General features: G+C 42.4%; 1 protein-coding gene across 2 annotated transcripts in view; it reads right to left on the reverse strand.

Moving 5' to 3' along the window:
• The window catches only part of adgra1b (adhesion G protein-coupled receptor A1b), a 483085-nt gene that overhangs the window by 3264 nt on the left and 457321 nt on the right, over positions 1 to 22500 (reverse strand). For both annotated transcript variants that reach the window (XM_080205590.1, XM_080205591.1), the window contains 2 exons: positions 20031 to 20176; positions 420 to 515 (listed from right to left, as the gene is read on the reverse strand). In XM_080205590.1, the coding sequence (XP_080061716.1) occupies positions 420 to 515; positions 20031 to 20176 (242 nt within the window). The remainder of the gene's footprint in view (positions 1 to 419; positions 516 to 20030; positions 20177 to 22500) is intronic.

Genomic DNA, 22500 nt, shown 5'->3' on the forward strand with positions numbered 1-22500 from the left:
TAAAGATTCCTGAATACAGAAAAGAGAGATTCTCAAACACAGGAAAGAGAGATTCAAAAACACAGGAAGCAGAGATTCCCAAACACGGGAAAGCGAGATTCAAAATCACAGGAAAGTGAGATTCCAAAATATGGAAAAGAGAGATTCCAAAATACAGAAAAGAGAGATTCCCAAACATAAGAAAAACAGATTCTCAAACATAAGAAAAACAGATTCTCGAACACAAGAAAAACAAATTCTCAAACACAAGAAGGACAGAGTCCCAAACTCAAGAAAGACAGATCCTCAAAGACAAGACAGACAGATTCCCAAATTTAAGAAACAATGATTCCCAGACAAAGTGGGATTACACAAACAGCAGAGCGAAATTTTCAAATGTACTTAAGCAAAATTGAAAAAAATCAAAGGGAGTTACTCACTATGGTGCATTGTCTTCACTCCCGTAATTGTTGATATTTGTTGCAGCTGTGATTCCACAGATTATGAAAGGAATGCCCCCTCCAATCAAATAAAACCTAGTAAGATCAAAAGCAGAATTAAAATGACATAGACCCAAACTGAAAAGGTATAGTAATTACAGATTAATAACTACTGGCATAACAAGAAATGCAGAGAACAATTTTGCAATAACCCCGGTATAATACAATAAAACAACAAATCACTGATATTATGGAGACAGCTGGCAGCCGCTCGGGCACAGCTGACAGCTGGCACGGCTAAGTGGATGCACACCGACCCCCAAAGGACTTTAATTGAGTGCCTTCTGCAAATGGTCTGGATCTTCAAAGAAGTAAAAGCAGAAAAATGCCGTACAAACTCAGCAAATCTGGCAGCATCCATGGAGAGACAGAGTTAACATTTCATAAAATCATACAGTGCAGAAGATGCCCGTCGGCCTATCGAGTCTGCACCAACGCATGAGAAACACCTGACCTCCTATCTAATCCCATTACCAGCACCTGACCCCTCTGGCCCTGAAAATTATGATTTGCCAAGTACTCAGCCAGGTACTTTTTAAAGGATATGAAGTAACCCCACCCCTCTACCACCCACCCAGGCAGCACATTCCAGACCATCACCACCCTCTGGGTAAAAAAATCTTTCCTCACATCCCCCAAAACCTCTTGTCCTTTACCTTGAACCTATGTCCTCTTGTGACTGACCCTTCAACTGAGGAGAATAGCTGCTCCTTATCCACCTGTCCATGCCCCTCAATCTTGTACACCTCGACCAAGTCGCCCCTCAGTCTTCTCTGCTCCAACAAAAACAAGCCAAGCCAATCCAACCTCTCTTCATAACTTAAATGTTCCAGCTCAGGTAACATCCTGCTGAATCTCCTCTGTAGCCTCTTCAATGCAATCACATCCTTCTGATAATGTGGCGATGAGAACTACACTAGTATCCTAGATGTGGCTTCACTGAAGTTCTTTCTATACAACTCCAACTTGATCTCCCTGCTTTTGGAATCTATACCCCGATTGATAAAAGCAAGTGTCCCATTTGCCTCTTTCACCACTCTACTAACATGCCCTTTTATCTTTAGAGGTCTATGGACAAACTCGCCAAGGTCTCTTTGTTCCACAGATCTTCCTAGTGTCATGCCATTCATTGAATAATTCCTTGACAAATTACTTCTTCCAAAGTGGCTGTATGACTCTTCATATGAACTCAAAGGTATGAGTATGATTTTCCAGGCATTCCTGCTGACAGGTTCTTCCACTCCTACCAATAGCAAACACCCACTGCGTGTAACCTGGTGGCAGAGAGTACTAATAATGGGAATCCCTGTTGAGAACAGTGGGACTGGACAATCCCACCACTAGCTAATGGGTGGTGGACAATCCCATCACTAGCAGCAGGTGCCATGTGCAGGTGGGGACGGTGAAAAATCCTACCCCTTAACTCTGTTAACTCTCTCCAAACCTGTTGAATATTTTCCAGTGTTTTTACCTCAGATTGGCAGCATCTGCAGTATTTGATTTTTGTATTAGTCACCAAAGGAATATTGTTTTAAGCAGGGGTCATTCATGTCCTTGATCAGGAACAAATAAACAGATGAGAGGTAGGGTCTAGGAAACACTCCTCTAGGGGCAAATGTGGGCTGAGATTTTGTGTTTTTTTTTACAGGAATGGATAGCTGGGTGCCACTGATGGATCCAAAATGGCAATTGTGCCTATTTGACCCAAGCTGAGGTAGACTCCCACTGACTATGGAAGCTGCAGTGTGGATGGAATAGGGGACACCGTTGGGTGCAATATAATTAGATTGTCTGTTCAAACAACTTGAAACATAGTCCAGTTAAATCTGTTAAGTAACTCCAAGTAATTTGAAAGTATTTATATGATCACCCTACTGTAACAACACTGGGATATACTTCAGTTTGAGACCTTTTTTTTATTCAAACTGACTACAGTAAAGATTAGTATGGAATTGAAAGTAAAATGAATCACGTATTCCTGCAGATAATTGGCAATTACAAAATGATATTAAATATCCCATTACGATATTGGAAATTCACCCAGGGCAGATTCCTGAAAAATGAGACTCTGGTCATTATGTTATACAAGTTGCACCTTATAAATTCTCATTAATATAGCTAGAACAGAATATGTTTGAAATAGAAACTTTTGGCCAAATTGGCACAGCTCTTCATTGCAGAGGCAGGTCTATTGGCCTCTCAAAATCCTGTAGAGCCATTCAGCCGCAGGCTTCTGCATTTGTTAATGCAGTGTTGAAGAAAGGTGGACCCTTTAGTCAAACAATAGTACATTCACACATATTCTCACCACTGTCCCCTCGTCCCACCCCATGTAGGTGGTTCTGTGTGGTACTAAGTGGTCTTGGGTCTCTTAATCTATGAGAAAGGAAGATGGCAGATAATATTGTCTTTAGTGCACTATATGCTTCTTAATATTACTTCATTAGCAGCTACTTAGGGGGAGGATAGTGATATAGTGGTAATAACACTAGACTAGTAATCCAGAGATCCAGGCTAATGACATGGGATCAAATTCCACCATGGCAGCTGGCAAAATTTAAATTCACTTCATAAAATCTGGCATTGAAAGCTTGTCTGAGTAATCACTGAACTTTAAAGGCACAGAAATAGGTCACTTGACTGCGCTGGCTGAAAAATGACCCACCCGGCCTAATCCCACTTTACAATATTTGGTCCGTAACCAAAGTGAATATATTGTCGCCTTTAAATGAGTTGGGAGTTTTTCTACCACCCTTACAGGCAGTGAGTTCCAGACCCCTACAACCCTCTGAGTGAAAATTCTTTATTTATCTCCCTTCTAATCCTTCTGCCGATCACTTCAAATCTACAACTGTGCTCCTTTCACTGAAGTATATACGACTGAGAAATGACAACCTGTCTTTTTATTTTCTTTCCAGACTCACACTGATATTCTACGTCCCATTACTTTTTCTGATTTTGCCCCTTAGAAATCTACCCTCAGTTACCTGAACCTCCTCGAGAGTACTAGCAAACCTCCCAGAGGGGAGATTGGTCCCAGTCTCATTGAAGTGCAAACCATCTGGCTTGTGCAGATTCAACTTTCCCCAGAACCAGTTCCAATGCCCTAGGAACCTGAATCCCTCCCTCTCTCCAGCTACGCATTCATCAGCTCTGATCTCCTATTTCTATTCTCACTAACACGTGGCATTGGTTGTAATCTGGAGATAATCACCTCTGAGATCTTGCTTTTTAATGTTTTATCTAATTCCCTAAATTCTGCCTTCAGAGCCTCATCCCTCTTTCTACCCACATGAACCATCACCTCTGGCTGTTTACCCTCCTCCTCCTTTAAAATACCCTGCAGCTGCTCTGTGATATCCTTGACCTTGGCACCATGGAAGCAACCATCCTGGAGTCATGTCTATAGCCACAGAAACACCTCTCTGTTCCTCTATCTCATCTCCTACCACTATTCCTCTTTCACTCTTCTTCCTTCCCACTCATGCAGCCATGCCAACAGTGGCGTCCCTTCATGGTGACCACGAACCTATCATTGTTATAAAAACACAATATCTTTTCAGGGAGAAAATTTGCCACCTTGCCCAGTCTGGACTACGTGTGACTCCAGACCCACAGCAATGTGGTTGACTCTTAGCTCCTCTCTGAAATAGCCTAGCAGGCCATTCAATTAAGAACAATTAGGGATGGGTTGGCCTTGCCAGTGATGCCCACATCCCATGTAATAATAAATTAAAATTCAAAGATGTGCAGGTTAGGCTGATTGGCCATGCTAAATTGCCCTTTAGTGGCAGGGGAACTAGCAGGGTAAATACATAAGAACATAAGAAATAGGAGCAGGAGTAGGCCATCTAGCCCCTCGAGCCTGCCCCGCCATTCAATAAGATCATGGTTGATCTGTCGTGGCTCAGTTCCACATTCCCGCCCTCTCCCCATAACCCTTAATCCCCTTGCCTATCAAAAACCTATCAACCCGCATCTTAAAAATATTGAGTGAGGCAGCCTCCACCACTTCAACGGGCAGAGAATTCCAGAGATTCACCACCCTCTGAGTGAAGAAGTACCTCCTCAACTCCGTTCTAAACCGCCCCCCCTTTATCCTGAGGCTGTGCCCTCTAGTCCTACTGTCCTTTCTGAGCAGGAAGAGCCTCTCCACCTCTATCCTATCCATCCCATTCAACATCTTATATGTCTCAATGAGATCTTCCCACATTCTTCTAAACTCTAACGAGTACAAGCCTAGTTTATTCAGCCTCTCCTCATAGCTCAACCCCCTCAACTCTGGAATCAGCCTAGTAAACCTCCTCTGCACTCCCTCCAAGGCCAAAATATCCTTGCGTAAGTGCGGCGACCAAAACTGCACACAGTACTCCAGCTGCGGCCTCACCAGTGCCCTGTACAGCTGCAGCAAGACCTCCCTACTTTTATACTCAATCCCCCTCGCTATGAAGGCCAGCATCCCATTCACCTTCCTGACCACCTGCTGCACCTGCAGGCTGGGTTTTTGCGACTCATGCACAAGGACCCCGAGGTCCCTCTGCACTGTCGCCTGCTGCAGTTTTTCGCCACGTAAGTAATAGTCCTTCCTACCATTATTCCTACCAAAGTGGACAACCTCACATTTGCCAACATTAAATTCCATTTGCCATTTCCTGGCCCATTCGCCCAGCCTATCTAGATCCTTCTGTAGACTCTCCACGCCCTCCACACAATTTGCCGTTCCACCAATCTTGGTGTCATCAGCAAAGATTGCATGGAGTTGCAGGCATTGGGCCTGGGTGGGTTTGCTTTCATGCAGGCTTGATGGGCCAAATTACCTCCTTCTGTACTGTAAGAATTCTATGATTCTATGGAAATTAACACACAGTGCTTTAGAACATAGAACAGTACAGCACAGCACAGGAACAGGCCCCTCGGCCTACAATGTTGTGCTCAACATGATGCCAAATTAATCTAATTCCTTCTGCCTACCCTCGGTCCATATCCCTCTGTTCCTTGCTTATTTATGTGCTCATCTTGAAGCCCCTTAAACACTGCTCTCATATTGGATTGCACCAGCACAGCTGGCAACATGATCCAGACACGTATCACTCTCTGTGTAAAAAACCTGGCCCTCACATCCCCTTTGAACTCCCCCCTCCCCTCACTTTAAGTTCATGTCCCCTGGTATTAGACATTTCAACTGTAGGGAGAAAATTCTGACTGTCAACCCTATCTATGCTTCTTATAATGTTTTGGATTTCAATCAGGTCTCCCTTCAGCCTCCGCTGCTCCAAAGAAAACAACCCTGCTTTGTTCAGCCTCTCCTTGTAGCTCATACCCTCTCATCCAGGCAGCATCCTGGTAAACCTTTTCTGCACCCTCTCCAAAGCCTCCCCATCCTTCCTGTAGTGTGGCAACCAGGACTGAAAGCAATACTCTTAAATGCGGCCTAACTAAAGTTTTATAAAGCTTTATTACTATATACCTTAGAATTACATATTCCAAGGCCAAAACGTAAGCATGAACATTCAGAAATTCAAAATGCTGAATTTATTTTCATTCTCCATAATTTTTATTTGACACTACAAAATCCGCATTTCACGGTGTATATTAATTTGGGCTAGGAATAAATGACCAAGCAGGTCCCCGTAAGGCATATGATTCAATCAATTCAAAACGTTCTCTGAAATTGTGTTGCTGCCGTGCACTACAGCATCAAACCTAAATGAATTACCAGCCATCTTAGAGCAGTCTTTGAAAGTCAATTACAATCAAGATGATTCCCCCCCCCCCCCCCCACTTCTCCCTTTCACAGAAAGAGAACCACTATTTATCTGTCACCAGTAATCAGGATAACAGTTTCAGATAACTGCCTCTTTATGAAGATGACATTTTCAACCATAAAGGGAAGGAAAGTGATGTTCAGAATACAAAAACGGAATGGAAGTAAGCTGCTACATAAATCACTGCAACGTATCTGCTGAGTCTTTCCAGCAGTGTCTGATTTTATTTTTGACATTCTAAGGGAGCATTCCTTCTGGGCCAACAGGGACAAGAGTGTTTAAGAACATAAGAACATAAGAACATAAGAAATAGGAGCAGGAGTAGGCCATCTGGCCCTTCGAGCCTGCCCCGCCATTCAATAAGATCATGGCTGATCTGTCGTGTCTCAGTTCTACATTCCCGCCCTCTCCCCATAACCCTTAATCCCCTCTCTTATCAAAAACCCATCAACCCGCTTCTTAAAAGTATTTAGCGAGGCAGCCTCCACCACTTCAACGGGCAGAGAATTCCAGAGATTCACCACCCTTTGAGTGAAGAAGTTCCTCCTCAACTCCGTTCTGAACCGCCCCCCCTTTATCTTGAGGCTGTGCCCCCTAGTCCTACTGTCTTTTTTGAGCGGGAAGAGTCTTTCCACCTCTATCCTATCCATCCCATTCATCATCTTATACGTCTCAATGAGATCTCCCCTCATTCTTCTAAACTCTAACGAGTACAAGCCTAGTTTATTCAGCCTCTCCTCATAGCTCAACCCCCTCAACTCCGGTATCAGCCTAGTAAACCTCCTCTGCACTCCCTCCAAGGCCAAAATATCCTTGCGCAGGTGCGGCGCCTCCTCCCAATCGCCAAAATTCCCCTCATTCCAAAAATCAAAACACTGTTGTCAGGTGTGCGGTAGGTCTTAGGTAGTTCAACAGTAAATATTTATTAATTATCAGAAACTAGAGATACAGGCAAAGTAAAAGTCTAAACTAAGAGGTGATTCCCTGTTTGCTTCGACACAGACTCGGTCCAACTCTACATGGACCTCTAGGTGTGGGTCACATACTCTATTATATCACTGTGTGGGTGGTACTCTACGCAGTCCTGCATTTACCCTTTATGTGTCAGACCCCTATAATATACGCCCCACCCCTACAGGTCTTTATCCAATACATTTACAAGTTATTCCAGTTTACCGCATATATTTATATCATAACTACTACCCCATCTCCCCTGCCACCTCAAGTCTAAGAGTTCAAAGGTTCAGGCAGTCTGAAGGCCTTATAACCTTTCCATATCTTGCTCTCACTCCTATCAGAGGAGTGGTGGGCTCTGTCATTGTAGGTAAACATTGTTGAAATGAAGGTTGTTCTAACATCTGGGTGTCTTTCCATCTTCCTTTTCCATTCTTTGGCACTGATTGCTCTTTGTCAAATTCCCCAATCATAGTGATAGATGGCAGTTAGTTTATCCCACTCTTTATGGAATAGATGAGCTAAGGGCTTGTCTCTATCGTGACTTTTTCCTCTTCTTCCTTTGTGCGGCTCACCATGATGCATGCTGGGATGGAAAATGTCTCTTCCTGTTGTGAGCGTGTGACTTGGTAATAAGCTCGCTTTTGTGTTTGGTTGTGTGCTGTGCTGCCATCAGTGAATAGTGCTACTGAGCTCCGGCATCATTTCTGGCTGTGGACCTGTTCTGTGGCCTCAGGGCTTCTCTCTCCAACTGATGCTAAGCCAGGGGTTGAGGATGTTCTCGTTGCTGGTTCCTTACTTGATTGTCATTTACTTTAGGTGTTGTGACAACCATCAGGGTTGGCTGGTTTGATCAACGAGGGGCCTTTGGCAACTGTATCAAAAGTGGATAAACTTGTTCCACAAACAGAGAAGACAATTCCGAGCTGAACTCCCAGTTGAGAGAATCATCCCCATTGAGGCTCTCAGGAACCTTCAGTTCTGTTTATTTACAACAATGGTTGTCTTGACATCATCTATCATTTTGAGGGGATTCAGGATCACACAAGTATCTCTCTTAAGCGGGAAATAAATCTGGTTACGAATAATGTCCATCAGCTCAAAGATTTTTCTGCTGCCATAACTTCACAGTTCCAGACTCCTGCATAAGATTGGAAGTCAATTCCTCCAGGCTAATAAAGTGTTGCATCTGTTCTTTGTAGCTAGAGCTCTCTCAGCCACAATCCCTTTTTTCCAAAAGGACTCAGCAAATGTTCTGGAGACCTGGATTCATATCCTGCCATGGCAAATGGTAGAATTTGAACTCAATAAAAAAAATTCGAATTAAGAATCTACAGATGGCCGTGAAACTATTGTTGATTGTTGGAAAAACCCACCTGGTTCACTAATGCCCTTTAGTGAAGGAAATCTGCCATTCTTAGCTGATCTGGCTACACGTGACCCCAGAGCCACAGCAATATGGTTGACTCTCAACTGCCCTCAGATCAAGGGCAATAGGGATGGGCAATAAACGCTGGCCAGCCAGCGACACCCAAGTCCCACAAAGGAATAAAAAAAATCTTAATATTGGCTCCCATGTCAAACTTAAAATTTGTGAAATGGCCAATATCCAAGCTATCCACATTCCAGAACAGAAATCCAGGATCTTTGATCTCACCCAGGATGCATGATTGACCACATGAATCCTCTTGGGACCTTCTATGCATTTTAACATTTTGGCTTTGAATGGCTTTCCAAAGCTTCCTATTCAGTTGCATTGAAAACATTGGGCTGAAATTGGGACATTCGTCATATCTCGGGGGAGGGGTGGGACAGTGCTGACAAGGTCAATCTACTGGTCATTTAGGGTACTGCTTCCTTCGGGCCTGGAGTGTTTGTTTCTCTGACTGGGCAGTGGATTTTACGTTGAACCTTCTCCCCTTAATATAGATCTCTGCGGCAAAAGGATTTCAGTTCACCTGACGATCTAGATAATTTTCTCAATGGTTAGATCTTCTTTCGCCTAAAGCATGTAGGAAAGTCCACTGTCCACCACTCCTATAACTTCTCTATTCCTGATTAGCTCAAATTTCAGTTCACCATAATCACAACCTTGAACCATTTTGTATAGCTCATTACTAAAGGAGATGACAGGTTCTCCTGGCTATTGGAAACGTTTGTTAAATTTAGCCTTAGTCTTGAATAATTTTAAAATGTCATCACATTTTGCAGAAGACCCATTGATCCTTTGTCTAGTTTTCATATCACCAGCTATTGAGCCTACTGAATAACTTGTTTTGCTTCTGTCTTTTTATCCAGACCTGAAGCAATCATGTATCCAAGGTATTTCTATCTCCAGGGTCCCCAGTTTTGTGATTGATCTGTGCCTTGGATAAATCCATATTCATCTGGAAGAGTGGATTTCTGATCCTTGGTTAACATTTTTAAATTGCTGGTTCAGCTTTAAGGGGCTTCAAAAAGATTCCAAGATGGCATCACTGTACATTTCTTCACAAGGGGTTTTTTCTGCCAGGTCTGGTGGGCTCCCGCATTAATGGCATTTTCAATCTCAGCATTTAAAGCTTTTCAACAATGGCTGCCTGGATCAACCGGTCAGATTCTTCCCCGTTTTAGCACAATGTCCTCAGATCTTGGCAGTGTTGAATCCCGGGATTTTAAAGCTGTCTAGTCAATCAAAATTAATTTCGAACTCATTTTCTCCCCTCCACCCCGGCTTTGTTCAGAGCGAGCTTGTCCACCATGACTTCAGGCGCTGAATTGGAAACCAAGTTTCTTAAGCTGCGATTTAAATGGCAACTTATGAAAATTACAGTATTTAACTTTTTTTTAGGGCTTGTGTTGACCCGAAATTTTAAAATTTCATTTTTAAATTTTAGCCTGCCCCTGCTGGATGTGCTGACTCTACACACTCTGAGTATGGAAGTTGAACTTACAATGGATTCAGTGGAGTCTTTAAGGCTGCACTAAGAAATTTAATGCTTGTCTTCAGCTTCCAAGCGTTTCTTTGGGGCCATCTTCTGGCAATTGCTTTCTGTGTCTTCACTACTTGAGCCTTTCTTCAAGTCAAAATGGTTCTTTGATTTTTTTTTCTACAGTTTTCCAAGAATTGAATTTTCTTTTGCAGTCTCTGTGAGATTTTGAGTTGCTTCATTTGCTGCCACCATGTTGGGTACAATTTGGCAGGTCTTATTAAGGTATTTGTAGTCCTCAGTGGTTCAACAGTAAGTAATCATTAACTACTAAAAACTATACACATAGGTCCAGTAAAATCCTTACCTAGGAGCTGTCTCCATGCTTGCTTCGACTCATAGCTCTGCTTAAAACTACGCTGACGCCTAGGTTGGGGTCATGTGCACCCTTGCATCATGTGTGGGTGGTACTGCACTCAGTCCCACATTAACCCTTTATGTGCTAGAGCCTTATACCACAAACCCCTCCCACCATCCCATATAAACCTGATGTCAGGAATCGGACTTCCCTGCAGCTCCTGGCGTGGGATCAAGCTCCTCAGCTACTGGATAACAATTAACACTTGTCTTTACACATATTTATATTTATGGAAATACCAATTCACTCACTCTCCATATTAATCCTGAGGAAAATTACTGCAGCCCAAGTTCATTCTATACACATACAAATGAGAATGATGCCTAATGGTGCTGTTGAGCAGAACTGTGCAAAAATCCATTGAATTTAGCAATGAAGTACTGAATGAATAAGCAAATCAATACATGTGCAGTCTTCAGTGCTATCTACTCTGAAATCTGCAGTTAATAAATTAATAACCTTCAGTATCCTTGGGAGTCACCCATCTGCAAGCATTTACATTTACCATCCAGTTCAGCTTATGAGTTAGTAGTCCTTGACTGAACAGAAATCATCACTCTGCAGTTACAGCACTGCTAGCGGATGGAATCCCTATCTCCTTAAGAACAGGAGAACAGATTATTAGTTATAGCGTTCAGGCATTAAAATTTGTTTTTGATCCTCCTGTTTGAAATGAGAGCCTTTCAAATTTCAGAAATTAGTACGAGGAAAACAAGTGCTGGTCTGTATCCTCGATTTGTCACCTGCTTGGTCTGGAGCAGACTCACATCTGGGTCAAAAAGTTATATCCTTGAAGCACATCGCAGGGAAGTCAGCTCATTATCCAAGGATGCATTTAAACTGTATCCAACTGTTTGATTCTACAAGATTGGATTCCAGCCAAACACAGTTAGACCAGGGCATGCTATTAGAATATTTATTGCTATTGAAGAACACTTAAGGAGGACCAACAGATGACTCAAATTTCACACCAACAGCAGAGATCTGTAGCATTTAATGTTGTGCGACTGGCAAATGAACTATTTTCTCTATTTATTGCCAATTTTAGTTTAATCTATGTGAAAGCGGGTCAAAGATTGCATGCACATATATTAGAATGCAGCGCACCCCAGCCAACACATTGGCACAGCTACTGATCTCATTTACTTTCAGACCACAATCCTTCCTTAATTTCTTACATAATTGTAAAATACATCCGGCTGCATTTAAAGGATGGTTATTAATTTCTTGCATCAATTTATGCAACTATCCTTTTTCCTCCTCCTCAGTTCAAGCTCCTACTCTTCTTATTGGCTTCATACTGGCACTCACTTGCCCGAGTATCTATTAACTCACGCTGCCATGCTCTATTCTGTGCTTGCTCTCCTTTTCTAAAACTCTCCACCCAGCTTATCCTTTTCTTCTTCCTCGTCACAAAAGCACGGTTCCCAACTTCTGCCTCTTTCAGCCTCCCCTTCACTGCTCCATTCTCTTGATTGCTATGCATTCATAGTCCCTCTTCTCATCCTTTCATTTTCCCTCTTTCCTCCTTGTGAACTTTCTCTGCTCTCCACTCCCCACAAACATTCCTCCTCTGCAGCATTATGTTGGGTTTTGTTGCCAATGGAAGTGAATTTGATTGCAGCATGCTATTGGACTATTTGTTCTCACAGGAATTCCTACGTAAAGCTTGAAGCGGCCAACAGCAAGGACTAGATAAGCAGCCCTGTACATTCTGTGCTTGGTCCATCCTGAGGGGACAAAGAATGCTGAGGGGAGAGCACCCTCTGATCACAGAGTGCTCTGAGGGGACAGAGCACCCTGAGGGGTCAGAGATTAGTCAATACTGAAGGCATAGTGCTTGATCATTTCTGGGAAAGGGCAGTGCCTGCCCCATTCTGAGGTGACATGGAGGAGGGTTGAATCAGGTAGCAAGTGGTGTAATCTGAGAATTTGTTGTGCGGCTATCCTTGCAGCTGATGTTATACATTAACATCATTCACTTTTCTTAACAAAGCGTAATTTAATGGAATCAAGTCACTATCAGTCACAATCCTGTTCTCCTGTTAACCGATTCACACGGTGATCAGTTTCCACATCCACATTTCTCTGACTGCAACTTGCACCATGTGAATTAGTCTCCTGTGACTGACCTTCTCAGCAGATCACTATAACATGCCAATCAGAATATTGCAGAAACAATGAATCCCAGCAGCAAACAAATAAACTTTCAAGTGGAAGAGGATGAAAGGGAAGGGGAATAAATGGTGTTGATATTTATTAACAGGGTAAGAGCAACGGTATTACCCACAAATGCAGTAGTTTGGAGGTAAGAGAAATAAAGAAGGTCAGCACGAACCGTCATGGTGGGAACTTGCCTGTTTGTTTGAATGGGGCGAAAGTGGAGGAAGAAAACCAGGAGGACCTATGTTGGTATACTGAGTGGGGTGGGGGTTGGTGTTGGAGTCAAGTGCATGAATGAATTAAGGGACTATAAGAGAGAAGAGTGGCAGTATTAACCGGGGTGATGGGAGGTGGGTGGGGGGGAGTGGGCGGGGGGGTAGTCAAGTCTGAAAGAACATCAAGCAAAAATCAGATGGACTCAAAAGTGTGTGAACTGGGAGGCTTGTAGTTGGAAAAAATTGTCCCAATGAACTGGGAGGAGTACAATCCGAGTACAACCTGCGAGTAGGATCCTGAAAGGATTGAATAGGTGGTCAGGGGCTGAACATAAAATAATTATTTTTAAGGAACTGAAGGTCTGGTGGAAGAAACAAAAGCATCAGTCAAGTATAAAAATGCTGAAGATTAGCATGAATACAAAAATATTTAACCTAAAAATTAACAATGCACCACCAGCTGGCATGTATGGAGGAGGGCACCATCATTTAGAATGCATGTGTACAACTTTAATTAGCTTCCTAGCATCCAGATGATAGTGATCTGTAAGTAACTAAGACAGCATTCACCAATTCTTATTAGGCAATTTTCTGAAATAGAAAAATTAATTAATCCCTCACCACTAAAAAATTATTTTCCGTTGCTGGGAAGAGGTTGTTTCAAAATATAAAATCATTAATTTATTTTAAAATGGAAAACAGTTTTTTGTAAAGGTTTTACCAATTTCCATTTCTAAGTGCAACATTCACATGCCTGTCACGTCCTCAGGATTCTTGAAAATACAAAAACAAAGCTGCCCATATCATTGGCACAGTAAAAAGTCTGACAACACCAGGTTTTAGTCCAACCGATTTATTTGATAATACTCACAAGCTTTCGAGGGGACTGCCTCTTCGTCAGGTGAATGGAGAGTTCTCTCCATTCACCTGACGAAGAGGCAGTCCCCTCGAAAGCTTGTGAGTATTATCAAATAAATTGGTTGGACTAAAACCTGGTGTTGTCAGACTTTTTACTGTGTTTACGCCAGTCCAACGCCGGCATTCCAACATCATATCATTGGCACCCAATCCACCATCTTAATCTTCACTTACTCTGGAGTGACATCAGCATGTACCATCTACAAACAACCTGCCATGGCCCCTTCAACAGAACCTTGTAGAATGTTGTGGGTTCCTTAAATCATTGACATCAATGACTTTGTGCAAAAATAGTTTATTGTTAAAGTCAACAGCTACATTCAGCATGTATGATCTGCCAGAGATAACTGATAACTGATTCCTGCGCTCCCACAATGTGACCTTCCCTGTACCCAGGTCAATATGTTCTCACGTGACCACTCAGTCTATACTTCCAAACCCATAACCTCTAGCATCAAGGAGATCAAGGCAACACCCTTCCAAGTTGCACTTGGTAGTCCTTTAGCGTCACTGTCATGAACCACATGGATATTTTATGTGAGAGTGTCCCAACTTTAAACACTATTCCAAGGTGGTGTATAGTTTTGATTTGGAATAGTGTGAGAGTCACAAAAAACTCTCAATGAGAATAACTAGTCAATCATTGTGTAACAATTACTAAAGAAAAAACAAACGCATAGGACTAGGACTATAACACAATGAGACAATTAAGTATATATAGATCACTAAACACATACACAGTTTATATTGAAATTACCCCTTGTTCCAAAATGTATATATCTTCAATCTTTGAACTCCTTAAGACCTCTCTGTTCCCAAACAACATCCAAATTAAATGATATTAGTCCAGCTTATAGTTACCACACAACATGAAGTGGACGATTGAGTCTGTGAAATGTCTTTTCCTGGTACAGTGAAGATACTTAAACTGCCTTTGAGAAGGTTTCTACACTACCTTAGCTTAAAGAAATCGTAGGCCTCTCAGAATCCGAGCTGTAAAATTGGCCTCTCCAGCTCTTAGATGTTACAATGCCTTCTTGGCTGTTAAATGTAAAAATGGCCTCTCAGTTGTGAGATGTTAATTAGTCTACCAGCTTCTGGCAATTATACCCAGGTTCCTCTGTGATTTTCCTCTTTGTATATTTGAGCTGTCTGCATCCTTCACATTCTGTGATTCTCGAAATTAGCACCTATAAAGCTTCCCTGATCTCTTAGTTGTCTAGGTAAGCTGTTGCCTGATGATAGCTATTTACACCTGATTCTGTCTCCTAATCTTGTTACTGGGAAAGACCATATCTCATCATCTCCTTTGAATGCTTGTTACTGCTATTGCTATGCAGGTCAACATCTGCAACTCTCTGCTGAATAGCACTTTAGGTGTACCAACAACATAAGGATTACCATGGTTCAAGAAAGCAGCATACCATCATCGTATCAAAGACAATTAGAGATGTACTACAAATGCTGACCTTGCTAGTCACAAGTTGCAAGAATGAATTAAGAAAAACAAGAGAAAACAAGAAAAACATTATAACCAATGAATTACTTTTCAAACATTGAAATAGAGACACTTAAAAGGACAAAGTCCTTTAACTTTATTTATTTACATTTTCCCTATTAATATTACTCAAACAGTGTTGGGCATATTTGTTGATTAAATTACAAGTCTACATTATAACTTGATCTCATAAAAGGTTCTAAATCAGGGCTTTCTCAAGTTGGCAGCTTTGTAAAGTTGCTGAGGTGACTTGACCTAGCTCTCAATGCTGACAATTATTTCTTGAAGAATGTTTTGTATCAGACATAAGTCTTCCCTTAGTCACATCATGTACTGTAGTTTTGTCTGGCAAAAGCTAATTTATGACCTTCTTTACCTAAATTAACAGAAAGGATATTCTCCTATCATCTTTTTTACCCACATACTCCTGAGTCTTTGTTTTAAGTTAATTTAGTTAATTTAGTTTAATTTATTTTATCTTTTTCCACTTAGTATTAGGTCAACAAAGGGAGCACTTCAAAGACCCCCTAAAGGCTCACCTCAAGAAATGCAACATAGATGTCAATGCCTGGGAGACTCTTGCTCAGAAGAAACCTACTTGGAGACCTCCTGTTTGAAGGGACACAATTCTTCAAGAACACCCGACAGTGAGAGGAGGTTTGGGGAAGGAGCCTGAGAAAGTAATGCCAGTGATCTTGGGTCCAAAGACTGACTCCGCCCACCAGAAAGTCCTGCCAAGTGTGCGGCCGGTAATGTGGCTTTAAGATCAGGCTCATCAGCCATGCAAAGACCCTCTGATGGACTGGGCAGGGTGGGCCGGTAAAATGGCGTGAGAGCTGAGAAATCAGGATAGATACTCATTAAAGTGAGCTGTGGCAAGAGTGATTTGGAGGAAGGTTGGTTCGACAAGGGAGAAATGAGGAACTACCATAGGCAGATGAATGGATGACTTTATTGCATTGGCAGAGAGAACCACGAGCTCCTCACACTTGTTTGTAGAAGTGAGTATGGAATGGGAAAGAGGAGCTGAGATTAAAGGAGTCCTTGATTATCTTTTGCCCTCTGGGATAGCCCTGGAATCATAGGATCCCTACAGTGCAAAAGGAGACCATTCAGTCCATCAAATCTGCACCGACTCTCCAACAAAGCATCTTACCCCTGCCCTATTCCTGTAACTCCCCAAATTTACCCCGCTAATTCCCCAAACCTGTGCATCATGGAACACTAAGGGGCAATTTAGCGTTGCCAATCCATCTAACCTGCACATCTTTGAACTTTGGAGTAGTGGGTGGTTTTGGCACAGGAGATGCCTTCCACCTAGAACATGGTAAACTCAAGCTCTGTATGAAGGTTGTGAATGGAATGCAGCCTTCCCTTTGTTCCCTTCGCCTAGTATAAAGACACTTGATCAGTTCAGAATCAATAATCATGACCCCAAAAGGGGATACTGATTTCAGACTCTGGATATCTAGAGATGATCGCAAAACTGATGAGAATCTGGTCTACATTGAGAACTCAAATTGTTTAAGAAATGGGACAAGCATTTCTCTCCTCTTATAGCTTGCTTTATATAATGAACATCTCCAATATTTCTTTGCGGGTTTTCCTGTGTGTGAATGATTGAAAGAAGAACAGTTGACAAAGTAAAAATTCACTGAGTTATTCATGAACGCAGGCATTTGAAAGAATGATAATCTCAGCCATTAATGTTTTGGCTGCTTCTTTAACTTCGTGTGAAAGCGACAGTGAAATTTGATATTCACAATGTTGTGATGCATGAAAGAGAATCAGAGGCACCAGTCACGAATATCAGTGCTAGATAAAACACTTCCTGCAACTCACAAATTTGAAAAGCATGTCTGATTCATTTACTGCAAGTATCACAACATTGTCAAAAGTATGAGAAATTGAAATTTCTGCCCATGGAATAAAATTCTGGCATGGTATTAGTTACAACAGCTTCCCTCTCTCATATAGGAACAATGAGAAATTACAACTGATGCCAAAACTAACGTGTTGGACAATGCATCTGAAAAAAGCTACAACACATTGGTTTCATTAAATACTGATGATGAGAGTGGAAGATTGCATGAATAATAGAGTGCCTCCTTTTCAACAATCACCACCTCTGCTTCCTGAATTATATGAGTAGCAATTTATGCTAACACTTGAAGTGGGCAAATTCAGAAAGAATGATCTCGATGGTGGGGGAGCCCAGAATGAGGGATGATAGATTGAGGATTAGGGGAAAATCTTTTAGGACTGAGGTGAGAAGAAATTCCTTCACCCAGAAGGTGGTGAATGTACAGAATTCACTACCACAGTAAGTAATTGAGGCCAAGATGTTGTGTGACTTCAAGAAGAAATTAGATGTGGCTCTTGGGGCTAAAGTGATGAAGGGATATGGCAGGGGGGAGGAAGGGAGGAATCAGGATACTGAATTTGATGATCAGCCATGATCAAGATGAATGGTGGTGCAGGCTCAAAGGGCCAAATGGCCTACTCCTGCTTCTTGTTTCTATGTTTCAATGAGTCTAAAAATCAATATTGCTTACAAATTGCCATGTCTGTTCTTCTGTGCAAACGTTAGCTCTGATTTTAATAGCTATTTTATATAAATTTCCTTAGCCCCTGAAGGTATAGCCCGATGATACTATGGTCAAGTGAGGGATAGTTAAGGAAATATCTTGGCATCAACAGCATTTGAACACATTAAATCTATGTCTTAGTGGGTAACATTATGTTGTCCCCAGTCTTCTCCTGTGGGAACTATTTGCTTCACACCATGTAACTTTGAACATGAGAAAATTAAACAGTAGAGGATTAGAAGAAAACTTTAAATTAGGTAAAGGGGGAAAGCCAGTATCTACAGTGTAGCAAAATGCATTGAATATTCTAATACTTTACGTTATTCACCTTACCATACAATCTGGTGGGTTGTCACCAGAACACAGCAAGTATATTCAGCATTTTATGGCTGGTGACTTGTAAAATAATTACCAAGGGGTGACCTTTGCACTATGTGTAACTTAATTTGCTAGAAGGTTCTGCTTTGTATTTGAGTCAAAATTTATACCCAATGGAATTTAATGTTGCGGTTAAACCTTAAGGTTAGTCTCAGAATTCCAAAGGAATAACACCAGCAGTGGGGCGGTTTCATGACAAAGTGAAACAAATAATGCTCCGTCTAATGTTAAGTGACAGCACAGCTGGGCAACTTGAACTAATTCACATCTGCATCCCTCAAATGGAATAGCATTTGTGGCAGCGGCAAGTCATGTCAACAGACGCTGGTAGGACTATACATTAGCTTGAGTCATTGTAGTCCACTGATGCTGGTTCACATTGAAACATAAAGCAAAACAAGTAATCAGTAAACAGATGCACTTAAACCCCTTTACACACAGGGCATATTGTAAAATTGTCGCACACAGTGGTACTTCAAGTGGGACAGGCAAAAGTGAATAATGTAGGATTTTCAAAAATAATAAATATTAATGTTTGCAGACAAACTGAATGAGAAACAGCGGAAAAGGGTGGAGCACATTTTCCCTCCCAAATCCTTCCCTCCACAAGGAAAATGAAGAACAGCCTGAAATAACCTTACAATTGAAATCTGCAGAAAGAGTGTAACTGAGCAAAACCTGTGGGAAAGAAATATGAGAAACAAAACCGAAAACTTCCTACCCCCATCTGGTGAGAAATTCTCCCCACCGCAATCCTATGAACTAGAAGTCACCCCCCGACCCCCTCCTCCACCCTCCAACCCCCAACCCCACCTCCACCTTAACACAAGCAAGTAAACCTATCACCCCATCCTGAGCATTAAGTCATAAACTGCTGGAAAATCTCAGCAGGTCTGACAATATCTGTGGAGAGGGAATACAGCCAAAGAGTAAGGATGACCCTTCATCAGATTCCAGCATCTGCAGTATTTTGCCTTTATTTAAGTCATAAACTGGGCTTGACTCACTCGGATCAAGCTCCCATTGGCATGCACTTCATTCCTCTTCTAAACAAGCTCCTGGCTAACTCATTCCTTGCCCCATGAACACCACACCCTTCTTCCCTCACTCCACCCACTGATTGCAGTTTCCCTCTGACCCTGTATATTGTTTCCATTTGCCTGCTTTTCCCTGTGTCCGCTCAGCCCTCTCGCTAGGACATTTTCATTCTGCTGCCTCCATTTCCCTCTCATCCTTCTCTTTCCCTCATCACTCTTGTTCTCCTTCCTCCCCCCTCCTGACTTTCCTCTCTCCGTACCTCCTCAATTGCTTCTTTCTCAGACACCTCTTGCCCACTGTTTCTGCATCTCCCCTAACAATGCCTCCACTTGCACCTCTAGTCACTCCCCTTCCACAGACTGGTCTAATCACCCTTTTCCCACTAACACTGACTGAAATGAATGGTGTCCTTTATGGTGGTGTTCCTTATGCAAACATTATATTGAAAATGGTGAGTAGTCACGATGACATGGTGGTACTGCAACCTCTCTATCTGTGCTAGTGCACAGTATGGATGGGACCACATAGCTGGAGAGGAAGTGTCAAAATAAAAGCAGGGATAAATGTACACAGGCACAAATGGAATAAAATCCCTCCCTGCTAAATGCTTCTCAGACTTCAAATTGCCTTTACATTCTGCTCATGATCATCAATACAAATGGTATGCTGCTGTCTCTTAGAAGGACCTGACATGCATTAATCCTTACCGCAACATGGGTTGCTGGGAGTGTGGCTGTTGGTCACTATCACGGTACTGAGGGACCTTTCTTGTCACTTGCTTGTAAATGTTCCTGGCAGTGACACAAATCCAGAAGACTGTAGATAGGGTGGAATAGTGTAAAACAATCCCGACCTAAAACATAAAAGATAATCAGTGTTATACAAGCAGAAACAGAGAAAGCCAATATAGGTATTTGTGGTAAGTCTAATGAATACAAATGACTGTCATGCAAAAAAAAACCCCTCTGTGGTGCCATCGCACATTATAAAATTCTTGTTCTCTTCGTAATTAGAGGATATTAGAATGAGAAGCTGTTCCTGCTGCCTTTTATTTTTAAGAAGTCTCTTGGGAAGAGATTGAATATCTGGAGCATTGCTCAGAAGGCACAATTTGAATGAATCTCCATGTATAATTCAAATTGGCAAATAGTGGAATCTGTTTTTAAGATCTGTTTCTTATCATTCATAAGAATCACATCGTGAATACATTAGTTCCTTGCTGTCTCTGCCACTCGTGATTCTGTTCAACTGCAGAATACATTTTTTAATAATGGTTCTTTAAACATACTTATGAAAAACTCACTGCAGATCTTTAACAGGGGCAAAATCTATGTGACTATTCTTCCCTATAGCTGTTGGATCATGGCTGGAATTTGGTTAAAACATTCAGAAGAAAGCTGGGATCCGATTGTGTTGCGTCCTACTCAAACATAGCATTTCCCACGTGGCTTTTTAAAGGGACAAAACTTTTAGCCACCCCTCATGAGAGCAATAGTATTATGTTTCTTCAGTCTCTACCTGGAAACCTAAACACTCATCCAGACAAAGAAGCTTCCAGAAGGCAGCCACTAATCTCATTAAAAACAAATTTGCTGATTAATTTCCTAGTTAAGGTTGCTCTCGGGTGGGGACAAGTGCTATCCAGAGAGGGTGACCAGTCGCTGAAGTTTCCAACAGAAGGCGTTTGACAAGGTAACTTGAGGTTATTGCAGAAGGTCAGGGGGCATGGAGTTGGGGGTAGGGTGTTAGCGTGGATAGAGGACTGGTTGTCAAATAGGAGGCAGAGAGTGGGGGTCAATGGGTGCTATTCGGATTGGCGGATGGTGACTAGTGGAGTGCCCCAGGGGTCGGTGCTGGGGCCTCAGCTATTTACCATTTATATAGATGATCTGGAGGAGGGAACCGAGTGTATGGTGTCGAAATTTGCTGATGACACCAAAATTGGTGGAAAGGCAAATTGTGCGGAGGGTGGGGAGAGTCTACAGAAGGATCTAGATAGGCTGGGCGAATGGGCCAGGAAATGGCAAATGGAATTTAATGTTGGCAAGTGCGAGGTGGTCCACTTTGGTAGGAATAATGGTAGGAAGGATTATTACTTATGTGGAGAAAAACTGCAGCAGGTGACGGTGCACAGGGACCTCGGGGTCCTTGTGCATGAGTCGCAAAAACCCAGCTTGCAGGTGCAGCAGGTGGTCAGGAAGGCGAATGGGATGCTGGCCTTCATAGTGAGGGGGATTGAATATAAAAGTAGGGAGGTCTTGCTGCGGCTGTATAGGGCATTGGTGAGGCCGCAGCTGGAGTACTGTGTGCAGTTTTGGGCGCCGTACTTACGCAAGGATATTTTGGCCTTGGAGGGAGTGCAGAGGAGGTTTACTAGGCTGATGCCGGAGTCGAGGGGGTTGAGCTATGAGGAGAGGCTGAATAAATTAGGCTTGTACTCGTTAAGAGTTTAGAAGAATGAGGGGAGATCTCATTGAGACGTATAAGATGATGAATGGGATGGATAGGATAGAGGTGGAGAGACTCTTCCCGCTCAGAAAGGATAGTAGGACTAGAGGGCACAGCCTCAAGATAAAGGGGGGGCGGTTTAGAACGGAGTTGAGGAGGAACTTCTTCACTCAAAGGGTGGTGAATCTCTGGAATTCTCTGCCCATTGAAGTGGTGGAGGCTACCTCGCTAAATATTTTTAAGACACGGGTTGATGGGTTTTTGATAAGAGAGGGGATTAAGGGTTATGGGGAGAGGGCGGGAATGTGGAACTGAGCCACGACAGATCAGCCATGATCTTATTGAATGGCGGGGCAGGCTCCAAGGGCTAGTTGGCCTACTCCTGCTCCTATTTCTTATGTTCTTATGTTCTTATGGAAGTCGCGGACCCTCACTTGCTGTATTCCAACTACCTGCTGGTTCCACACAAATGAACTGTCCTTCCCCTGATCTCAAAAACTCCAGTAGGGTCATCTTGAAGGGCGCTGACAAGCAGGATTCCAGCATAACTGCTGGGACATCTGGGGCATTTTCACAGCCATTGTGTTTGGAAACCAAGTCATCGAGTCCTTTGTGAGGAATGCAGCATTGCAACCAAAGTTTGATGTCTGTACAAGTATTTGTAAGTCTGTATTTCACTGGGGCATTTATATTTAAAGTCTTTTCATTTTGTTCGAAGATTGCTTAAAT

The sequence above is a fragment of the Carcharhinus amblyrhynchos genome, chromosome 17 (assembly GCF_965287045.1).
Source record: "Carcharhinus amblyrhynchos chromosome 17, sCarAmb.v2.hapA, whole genome shotgun sequence".
NCBI classification, from domain to species: domain Eukaryota; kingdom Metazoa; phylum Chordata; class Chondrichthyes; order Carcharhiniformes; family Carcharhinidae; genus Carcharhinus; species Carcharhinus amblyrhynchos.